General features: G+C 40.4%; 1 protein-coding gene across 2 annotated transcripts in view; it reads left to right on the top strand.

The window, feature by feature from the left end:
• The first annotated feature begins 352 nt into the window (after positions 1 to 352).
• LOC126249613 (solute carrier family 41 member 1-like) overlaps positions 353 to 11,517 on the top strand; it is a 106,059-nt gene continuing 94,894 nt past the window's right edge. For both annotated transcript variants that reach the window (XM_049951278.1, XM_049951279.1), the window contains exons 1-2: positions 353 to 464; positions 8,999 to 9,296. In XM_049951278.1, coding sequence (XP_049807235.1) covers positions 9,060 to 9,296 — 237 coding nt within the window. In that variant the 5' untranslated portion in view covers positions 353 to 464; positions 8,999 to 9,059. The remainder of the gene's footprint in view (positions 465 to 8,998; positions 9,297 to 11,517) is intronic.

The following is an 11,517-nucleotide window of genomic DNA, read 5'->3' as shown; positions in this document are numbered from 1 at the left end:
AGTGAAAATGAAAAAATAAAATCTCTCAAAACAGTTTTTGTGGCTGGGAATATCTCGTTTCAGTGCCGAAATTGAAGCTTCTGTACGGATGTGATACGTCACAATATAAGCTATAGACACGGTTGTCTATAGTTTTATGCGTAGTTATGTGGCGACAGGAAGGGCATCCGGCCACGCCTTCAATTAACCATGCCAACTCCGACAGTAACGATGCCGACCCTAAGAAAACTGCGGGACAAAGGCACAAGCTAAAGAAGAGTTTTAAGCGTAGTTATGTAGGAGGAACATCCTTGGTCAGATAGAAAGCTGAGAGAGGATAGTTCTGCAGAAGTGGCTATCTTTGGCGCAAGTTGGTCCGGTGGTAGATGGTGTGAGGTGCCGGTTTCTTGTAAGGTGTATGAAATGTGATCACCGGTGTGTAAGAGCGTGCCATATGCTGGTCATTGGCATCGCTTATAGTTGAGGTATGAAGCTTCTCAGCAAAACTTAATTTGTGTTATTGCACGCCAATACATGTGCTTGTTATTGTAGTATGCCTTCCTGATTCTGTAATAAACCGACCGTTGTTTGTCCCACAAATACCCAAACAGAATACATGAAGATGTCTTTCCAGCAATACCTTTTCATAGATAACTACCTTAACATAAACCTGAGCATCAGACGTATTGTTAATGATTTGCACAATGGTCGTAATGTAGGCTGCGTGGGTGCAGTATGGTAACGAGTGTGGTTGTACCTCCTAACATGAATTATTTCCATTGTAAAACAATGTTAAGTTACAATCAGTGTGAATTAATTTACCTGATACTTCGATAAACGCCTATATTGCGGAGTGTCGTATCAAGCAGAAAGGAAATAGTCATGAATCACATTTCTTTAGTTCACATTTTAAAAGGTTTACGTGACGAAGGAAACTTTCATATGACGTACTTGCCTCAAGCTTCACAACAGTACGCCAAAGCAAATATTTTTTTCTGTCTCCTAATTCCAAACGTATTCCGTTTAATTTATACACAGCTAGAATTACTCAGACTGCAATGTCAGTTTCATTATAATGGGTGCAATATGCTTCGCCTAAAATGTGGCCACACAGTGTACAGAAGACTAATAGTGAAAATAGATACTTAAAAATCTGCAGACAGACCTACTGCACAAGGGATGTAAAACTATGGTATTATTCAGTCTATATGAAAGCCACAGTTCAGTGCAGGCGTTTGTTTGTGTGTGTGTGGGGGGGGGGGGGGGCGGCATAGAAGGAGATTCATATTTATGAACAAATAGCAAAATACGCGATCGTACAGAATTCTTTAAATGTGTGACTACCGACACACCAAAATTACAGGTATTGTTTTCAACAGCCAAAATAAACAATCGGTTCATTGGTGAAATATGTATCCTGAAATGTATTGCACACAGAAGAGAGGATGCACTACAAAAGAATTCAGATAAATGAATGTTAACAGTCAAGATTTAAATAGAGTTCCCAAGGCTCTATTAAGCCCGAAAGAATTGTGTGTACCACTAAATATAATTCTAGCTCTCACTTCAGTGAGATGCTTCAGTTAGATGCTCTATTTGCAAGACATCCCTAGCCTCATTTTAATATACATCTTAAGTATAAGAAGCGCGAATTTGAAGATTTAGTGACATAAATAATAATATGTGCCAATGTTTGTTATGAAAACTGTGTTTAGTAGTGGCTAAAATGAGTTCTGTTTATTTTGATGGTATATGGCAGCTGGCTAACTCTAGAGCTTTCCTGGCCACTCATTTCATTTCTGAGGATTTGCCCCAATAATTCACTTATTTAAACTCAAGGTCTTTAATGAATTGTTCTAGAGTTCCATATCATTTCATCAGACTCTTCTTCATATACACTTGTTGTAGAAAGCTGTTTAGAACACAGAGCTCCCGGATCAACTTGTGAAGGAAGGAGGACACTTTTATTCTGCTGTATGCAGGGACTCCTTTGAAGTCGGGCAATTATTTATCCAGTTCCGCAGCAACAAATGCTTGTTGGGAATTTCATAATCTGTTGTGACGGAAAATAAACTATGAAGAGTGAACTAATATAATCATTTACTCACTTAAGTCAGTCGTTGTAATTCAGCTAGGAGTTGCTTTATGGAATGTGGGCTGCTACCAGAGCAGGATGTGCTAATTTGTGTATGACACATTGTAACTGCTGTCAGGTGTCAGAGGACCTTCCATCTTGTGTTTTTTTAAGTATCTGAGCTGTAGTGTAAAAGTAGTGGGTCGACCGAAGTGTCCGATCCCACCCGTCGGCTTTGACCCATGACATAAGGCTGTTGTGGTGTGTGACGTCACGACGGCGTGGAATTTAGTTTGTGAGAGTGGTGTGTTTGTAGGTGTCGTTTTGATGCAATCAGTGATGCTCTCTGGTGGTGTGTTAGGTGATGTTTTTGGTTTAGTTTGCGAGAGTGGCGTCGTTTGTGAATTTTGGGACGTTTCTTTTTTATTTCTTTGGTAGGTATGGATATGACTGACAGGGTCAACAGGTTTTGGTTGTCGGCCATGATGGGGGACAGTGCGTTGTCTCTAATAAAATTTCTTCAACTATTCGGATTTTTTTATGGAAGTGTTCAGCATGTCGTGAAGAAATGAGGCTTACTTAAAGTTCCGTTGTCTCGGACCAGGGACAGCTGTATGTGGAAATGTCGTAAGGATAACAGGTCAAGGGAAGTGTTCGATCCCAATGTGTGGCTGTTGGTATTCGTATCTGGAGATGTTTTTGAGCCATATAGGTCAAGGGAAGATGGGTAGATCACATAACTAATGAGGAGGTATTGAACAGAATTGGGGAGAAGAGGAGTTTGTGGCACAACTTGACAAGAAGAAGGGACCGGTTGGTAGGACATGTTCTGGGGCTTCAAGGGATCACAAATTTAGCATTGGAGGGCAACGTGGAGGTTAAAAATCGTAGAGGGAGACCAAGAGACAAATACACTAAGCAGATTCAGAAGGATGTAGGTTGCAGTAAGTGCTGGGAGATGAAGAAGCTTGCACAGGATAGGGTAGCATGGAGAGCTGCATCAAACCAGTCTCAGGACTGAAGACCACAACAACAACAGGTCAAGGGAAGTGTTAGGTCCTAATTTATGGGATCGGGAGCTGCTGTTGAGCTATATAGGTCAAGGGAAGTGTCCGATTCCAGATGATATTGAGTTTAGTGGTATTTGGGGAGTTTCGTGAGGTCAGTTTTTTTCGTCGTTTTGCGTGGTTTTGTATGGGGGTGGGTGTCTAAATTTGTTTATATTTAGTTTGTCCCCACCCAAAAACCACCTATTTCCCACACTTGCCCCGTTAGTGTCATTAGGCCTTTTGTGGAACGTGGGTGTCTTTGTTTTTCGATGTATTTTCGTCCTCATAATGTGTACATAACGACTTTATATGCCCCATGTTGGAATCGTGGTTTATGGTCGTTTCCGCCATATTTGTGACGTCATGGGTCAAAGCAGACGGGCGGAATCGGATGCTTCCGTATTTCCAAAGTAGTAACTTGTTTTAGTATTCCTTTTCAGATTAGTTTGCCTTATCATGCTTCTTAGTTTTCGTGTAAGTAGGTGACCAGTCATTATTGTCTTGCTGATAGTTATTTTAGGCCCAGTATCCTTCTGTGACAGATATTAGGGTCCTGTAATTGCACTTTTTGTCTGTCATCTACTACCGTCAACATTAATCTTATTTACTAGTTACTCAATCTGGTTGAAAGTCTTGTATCTGGAGTATGTAATTATGCGATGATTGTTGTTAAATGTTGATGGACTGTGTTATCAGCCTACATTTCATGTCCTCAAACAGCAGTTGAAGCAAATTTACTTACCTTTCAATACAAGTCACCTGCAGCCATATAATGCTCCTTTCAGTGAGTCAGACTTCTTCAGTACCTGAACCCTTTGCACTGACACGGCACCAGGGTCAGACTACATCCACAGCCAAATGCTCCGACACCTACTGGTGGAATGCCAGAGGACATCATTGCCATTTTCAGCTGTATTTGGAGTGAGGGTGAGTTTTCATCTCAATCGAGAGACAGTGTGACCATTCAGTACCGAAACCAGGTCAACACTGCATTGAGTGGGACAGCAATTGTCTAATTAGTCTCACTGATGTTCTGTGCAATTTGATTGAATGTATGGTGTGCCAGCAGCTGCATTGGTAGCTTGAGGCTTGGGTTCTTTTGGCTTCATCCTAGGGCAGTTTTCGCTAAGGCAGTTTTACTGCAATTTGGTCTGCTTGGAGCCTGCTATCCAGGTAGCTTTCGCCCAGCATCAGTACCTTATCACTGACTTCAACTTGCAGAAGGCTTATGACGCCACCTGGCATCATCACATCTGTGTTACCTACGTGACTGGGTCTCCAGGTTCCCTCCCAATGTTTTTCTACTAGCTCCTAATGGTCTAGCTGCAGCTGTGGGGTCTACAGTGCCACCCTCACTGTATGCTGATGAATTTTGCTTTTACTGTTGCTCCTCCACTATGGGCTCAAATGGCTCTGAGTACTATGGGACTTAACATCTATGGTCATCAGTCCCCTCCACTATGGGGTGCTGCTTAATATTGAATGCAGGGTGCCATACTAAGGATACAGTCCTGGGCTCTCACCTATGGCTTCCAGTTTTCAGCTGCCAAGACATATGTCGTGCACTTCTGTCGACATCATAGTGTCCATCCACAACCAGAACTCTACCTCGACAATCAGTTTCTCAATGTGGTGGAGTCGTATCAGTTTTTGGGACTTATCTTTTAGGCCCGGGTGGCCAGCCGCTGTGGCCGAGCGGTTCTAGGCGCTTCAGTCCGGAACCGCGCGACTGCTACGGTCACAGGTTCGAATCCTGCCTCGGCCATGGATGTTTGTGATGTCCTTAGGTTAGTTAGGTTTAAGTAGTTCTAAGTTCTAGGGGACTGATGACCTCAGATGTTAAATCCCATAGTGCTCAGAGCCATTTTTTTTATGCCCGGTTGATGTGGCTTCCCCATCTTTGCCAACTTAAGGGAACATGCTGGTGACAACTTAATACTCTTTGCAATCTCAGTAACACCAGCTGGGGTGCAGACCAACCACTCTATCCTTTTGCGGCTTTAAAAGCCCTGATGCTGTCTCGTCTTGATATTGGGAGTCTTGTCATCCCCTTGAAGCATTGTGGGTGCTGGATGCGATTCACCATAGCGAGGTCAGACATGTGACAGGTGCCTTTTGGACCAGCCATGTGAACAGCCTGCTCGTGGAGGCTTAGGTCCCTCCATCACAGATCAGGTACCAACAACTGCTGCTCAACTATTTGATACACATTCACTTCTCCCTTGAGCATCCAAACTTTCATGTCCTTTTTACTTGTAGGGAGAGTCACCTTGCTTGTCAGGAAGCGATTGTGTGTGTACCCCCATTATTGAATTTGTCTCAACCTATCCGTTGGGTCTAAAGACTGTTCAGCTCATGATTTTTTCTTTTTTTTTTTTTTTTTTTTTTTTTTTTTTTTTTTTTTTTTGCACCTGTTTCAGGCCATCTTTGATGCATTTATGGGTTTGTAAGTGGTATACACTGACGGCTCAATGGTTGACAGACAAACCAGTTTCTGCCTGCACACATGCAAGGTGTAGTGAACTACGCTACCTGCCGAACATATGCAGTGTATTCAGTGCAGAATAGGTAGCACACTCAAGCCCTCGGTCACATTCGTTCTTGTCCCAGTGAGATGTTCTCAATCAGCAGTTACTCTGAATAGTCTTCAAGCTACCAGTGAGTGCTACCTGTGATAGCTATTGGTTGCGACTATCCAGGACCTAATTTTTTACCTCCAAGCTGGATGGGTCGTCATCTTTGACTGGACCCCAGGTCATGTTGGGATCCCAGGGGAAAAACCTGCTGACTGGTTGGCAAAGTGGGCTACCAGGATGCTGACTGGAGGTGAGGGTACAGGAGCTGGACATCCAGTTGACTCTGTGCCATCAGTTGTTGCAGGCTTGGAACACAGATTGGTGTGCCCTGGTTTCTCTGAACAAACAAGCTATAAAGGACACTACTACCCTTTGGCAGTCCCCCCTTTGTATTTCTCGCAAGGAATCTACGTTTCTGTCTGATTCACATTAGCCACACTTGGCTGATCCATGGCCACGTCATAGGATCAGGATCCACCCCCTCTTGGTATGGTCCCTGTCTAACAGTGGACCCCATCCTACTGGGCTGCCCTAGTTTGCTCACATTATAACGAAACCTTAAACTTGCGAACATGCTGCCCGTGGTGCAAGCGGACAATGCCAAAGCTGCTGATGTGGTTTAATGTTGTACATGTGAATCTGGTTTCTACTCCTCTCTGTGAGACAGTGTCACTTGAGAGATTGGAGGAGAGCCCCATTGTCTGTGATGACCTGGGCCTCCCATGGCTACCCTTGCTCAGTGGTCCAGCCTGTCTTCTGCCCTTCCAACTTTTTAAATTCTTGTTTTACATCTGTCATTGGTTTACTGTCTCGTCGTCATCGTCTCTCTCTTTCCTGAAATTTTATCAACTTGTCTGCATAGCTAATTTTATTGTGGTATTGGAGGGTAAGGAAGCAGTGTCGGGTGCAGAGGGTGCATCTCCCATTGTATAACTTGTTCTTGGGGCCTCCATTTTCTGTCTGGGTGGAGCAACTCGCCTACCTTCAACCTCTTACCCCTCTTTCACTTCTACTTGCATCTATCTCTTGGTCTTATTGAATACTGGGTACAATTTGGTTCATCAGAATTTGTCTTCTGTGTCCTTCATCTTTATGGACTATTTCTGGCTTGGCGCATATAGGATGGAGGGACTGATGACCTCATAGTTTGGTCTTTTTAACCCCATCAATCCAATCCAATCTTGTTGATTCGCGTAGCCTACTGGGGTCATGAGGAATATTAGATACTAGTAGACAGCTTTGACCAGTGGCACAATGTTAACAGCTGCTGTGGTGCTACATCTTGGTGTGTATTTTCATTTTTATTGTTAGCTGGCAAAGCCAGTGAATATGAAAGAAAAAAAATCTTGTTGTAGTGGCAGATTGATTTGTAGTACAGCTCATTTGAAAAAATTGCTGCCCTGTTGTTTACTAGGTTTGTAGCATGTTGCCTATGTCACTGGTCAAAGCCAATGACCAGTGTCGAATATTCCTATTTAATTGCCTACTGTGCCATATACATATTACTGGATAAGTCATTCATAATTAGATAATAATATGAACAGAATCGGAGGATGAGAGCTCCCAGTTGGACAAATACTGATAGCTTGATACAATATTCTTTCTTGCTGACACCCTTTATTACCTACTGGGTAGATAAGTTCTAAACCATTTTATGTCATTTCCTGTTACACCACAATATTCGTATTTACTTTAAAGGATATTGTGATTTATACAGTCGAGTACCTTTGACACATCAGAATATACCAGTGCCCTATAGTTTGTCTGATGAATTATGTTCATTCTCATCTTTCATGATTTTTGTTTTATGTGCATTAAGATATGGTCAAAGGCATGTTTCTGACTACAAATAATATATTTGCTGTTCAGTATTTTGCACTATGCTTTATAATGAGCTATGCCATAAACATCACAGCTGTTTCTGACAAACAGTTTCCTTTTTGTCTTGCGAGATACCTTTGTTCTTCAGCAATCCATTGCTTTTCTCCTTCAGACTTTCATCTAATCTTATTTACTTTTGGTGGAAAACATATTTCAGATAAAATATGGACTTTGGTACTAAAGTGTTGTATTTTCCATTCATGTCAAGATCACTATGTACATCACTCTAGTTTACCTCTGTGAGAAATTTCCTAAAATAATCCATCTTCGACTTACTAACTACTATTCTGAAGTCAGGTTTAATAAGATTTTGTATACCGATTAGCATTAACATTTAACATGTGGACCTTCAAGTCATTATCTCAGAGGCCACTGTGTGTGGGTTTTGTAACATGGTACAGTATTGTTCATTGCACCTTTCTGTAAAGATATTGTGGATTACTCTTTCTGATAATCATCTATCCTAATAGAAATTTAGTTAAATTATAATTCTATCAGTTGCAGTAAATTCTTACCAAATGAATTCAAGAAAATCAGTATTAAAATCATCAGAAACTATTGTTTCACTTCTATTTTTTTTTTTTCAGCTGTTAAATAAGCCAGTGGAGTCGCAAAGTGAATTTTACTGTACATTGAGGTCTGTAAAGTTATTCTTTCGTGCATATCTGGTAGGCTTTGTATGTCAGTAACTTTTCCTTTAACACATATTTATGGAGTATGAGATGTGACGTTTTAAATGTAATAAATTTAGGTCTGTGACAGCTATAATTTGTTAAACTAATGTCTAATATCTGCTGTATAATAATTGTTATTGTTATAAAAGCTGTGAACCAGATGAAATATGCTTGTAACAAGAAACCTACAAATTTTCTACACAGATGTAACATTTGACATTGGTGAACAGGTGAAAATTCTCGCTCCCTGACCAAAACTTCAGTACATACAATTCAGACTCATTTCATAAGATCTAAAATAATAGATGGGGCAGCAATGTGGCCAGGAATTCCAGTTAGTATCACATCTGTTTTTACGCTTAATAAGTCATATTTGACAAGTTCTGTTTCTTTCACAATTAAAAATGTCAGTATATCATCTGCCATGCTTCCTGTTCCGTGGCCACTGAAGTTTCAAGCAGAGATGAAATACCACTTTGTTTGGAAGATCCAGATTGTACCTTGAAAAGAAACAGGGTTGATAGGTGGAGTTTGGGATATAGAGTAATACATGAAGATTAGTACATATAGTTACAGCTGTATTTTTTGTTAACACGTAATTGTATTTCCAAAGTTTGGATGGCCTTTGTCAAGCAGCTGTTATCATTAAAAGAACATGTGGAACTTATCACATCAGCTGTCATATGTCATCAATTCTTGTAACATTTCAATTTAAGGTACCCTTTGTAATTTTCTCTCTGTTGTAATGTATGTTATTTTTAACAGGGTGTGTTTTGGGCATGTGCCCTCCAGCGAGGCGCTAAAGTACAACCACCCCCGCCTGACCATGCTGAACCTGGCAGGTAGTGGTGTCCTGCCTGTGGACTCTGCTGAGTTAACTACTGTTGATGAGCCTGAAAATGGCCAGCTGCCAGATGTTGTTGTTGAAGCCAGCATGCTGGCACCACCTGCAGAACCTCCTCAGTCTGAAACATATCTATCAATTGCTATTCAAGTATTCATCCCATTTCTTATAGCAGGTCTAGGCATGGTCGGGGCAGGATTGGTGCTAGATGCTGTGCAGGTAATGTCTAAAATTATGCTTTGAAAATGGTGATAAGAAACTTATACATTTTATTGAAAATTGAATGCCAAGATGTGAAACTGTTATAGACACCATACCAGAAGTATAGTTAAACATTGTTATTGCATGAATGATGGTTATGACAAACACCCTTCAAAATGGTCTCTGTATTCCCCTCTTTATACAGGTGGTTGTGGAACTTTGGCTGTTCAGCACAGAATGTCAAATCAAAACACCTTTTAAGCTATTTAAATTTCCAAATTGTTATTTCATTGAGCAACTAGTTTCGGTGATATATTTGTCTAACAGTCTACATGCGAAGTTATTGCTGTGTCAAAAATCTATTGACACCAGTCATTGAATGCTGGCCCCTGTTTTGACTGGACCAGAGGTGGGAATCTTCTACATGTCAGTCAGGGGGCCTGAAGATGGTGTAATGTATCACTGAAACGGGTTGCTCAATAAAAGAAACATTTGGAAATTTAGACGGCTGAAAGGTGTTTTGATTTGACATTCTGCACTCCAAAATATCTCTCTCTCTCTCTCTCTCTCTCTCTCTCTCTCTCTCTCTCTCTCTCTCACACACACACACACACACACACACACACACACACACACACACACACACGTGCGCACTTGTGGGAACTGTGCGGTGGCGGGGGTTTGTGAATATGTATGTGTGCACACTTAGTTTTCATATTGTTTCAATCAGCTGTATGACATTTCAGGGACTTTATTCACTTTTTCATGTAAACATTTCCAGTTTTGTGTGTCCATACAACAATATACATGAGAAGCATCCATACAGAACAGATTTTACTGAGTCACTTTTTCCGTCATTATCTGCAGAAATGTAGCATTTAAACTTGGTTACTTGATTGTATATACTTTGTGTTCTCAAGTCTTTTTCTCTCTTTTAATTGTCATAAACTGAGATACATTTATGATACCAAAATTTATGTACTTACACATTCATTCATATTGCTTGCCCCAATATAAAATAGTGCCCAAAACCATCCCCATTTGAAATGTTTAGTGAGTTTCTTAAAATGCATAATTTTATGTGACATTCATTAGAACCATGTGGGAACAGGTTGCTGAATTTCAGTTATTCAAACTTCCAGATGGAAACTTTCTTTATTAACGATATAGAAGACTGAGTATTTAAAAGTACCAATTGGACAATGTTGAAACCATATACATCAAGAACAGATATGATGTATTATTGAAAGCTGATAGAGCAACTGAGCGAGTACAGTTTACCTCTTCTGTTGCAACTATGTGTGTAAAGGTATATTTGGTGCATCTTTATGTTGACTTCTTGGGAGCTACAGTGTTATACAAGTGACAGAGGGTCTTGGGGAGAATAGTAGCTTCAGAAGAAATATTGTTGGATTTCTCAGAACCCACTTGGAAAATAATTTTCTAAACAGGTGCTTCATGACTGTTTTGTGCAGCTAGGTTCAGACTATTTGTATGAAATGTGAAAGGGTTCATAATTGTAAAGAAAGGTTTTACACAGTGCCATTATTGATGTAGGATGACCGATTTGTGCACTCACCGTGTACATTTTGATGAAGTATAAAAAAAAAATTCATACGCCATGTGCTTCATTACATCCAATCAATAAACTACACAGAGTTAACACTGAATGTTCAGCAACGTTACAGTTTGTGTGTTCAAAAACTTGGTGACGGACCTCACCTTCTCATTAGGCAGGAGACAAAATGAGATATTATGTTTTCAGTTGATTCAACGGCAGTATTGCAAGTAATTGAGAAGTGCGAACTTTCACATACATCAGCAAATTACAAAATGTTTCGTGTGGACCTTCATCTTTACTTAATATAATTTTTTGCTTGTTATAATTTTAACTGTGGCTTAGTCTCCTATAAATGTTCGTACCACTCAAACAGGCAGTTTCTGACCTTTTTTTTTTTTTCCAGACCTTTCATCATTGTTGCTGAAATGTTTTTTGGAGGGTTCTCTCCCTCTCACCCCTTTTTTCCTGAACTATTGTGGTTTGCCACAGAAAAGTGAAGGAACATTAAAGAAGGAAAAAAAAGCACAAAAGAAAGTGGTAAATCATGTTTTTGGACATTTTTAGCTTCTACTCGTGTCCTGAAAATATGCACTTTTTGTGGAAATCTGTCCAGAACAAGGCTAAAGAATATTACATTTCTTTAAAAAATTGCTTCCCTATGACTTCTTCAGGTGAATA

The sequence above is a fragment of the Schistocerca nitens genome, chromosome 3 (genome assembly GCF_023898315.1).
Source record: "Schistocerca nitens isolate TAMUIC-IGC-003100 chromosome 3, iqSchNite1.1, whole genome shotgun sequence".
NCBI classification, from domain to species: domain Eukaryota; kingdom Metazoa; phylum Arthropoda; class Insecta; order Orthoptera; family Acrididae; genus Schistocerca; species Schistocerca nitens.
This window is presented reverse-complemented; position numbering and strand designations above follow the sequence as displayed.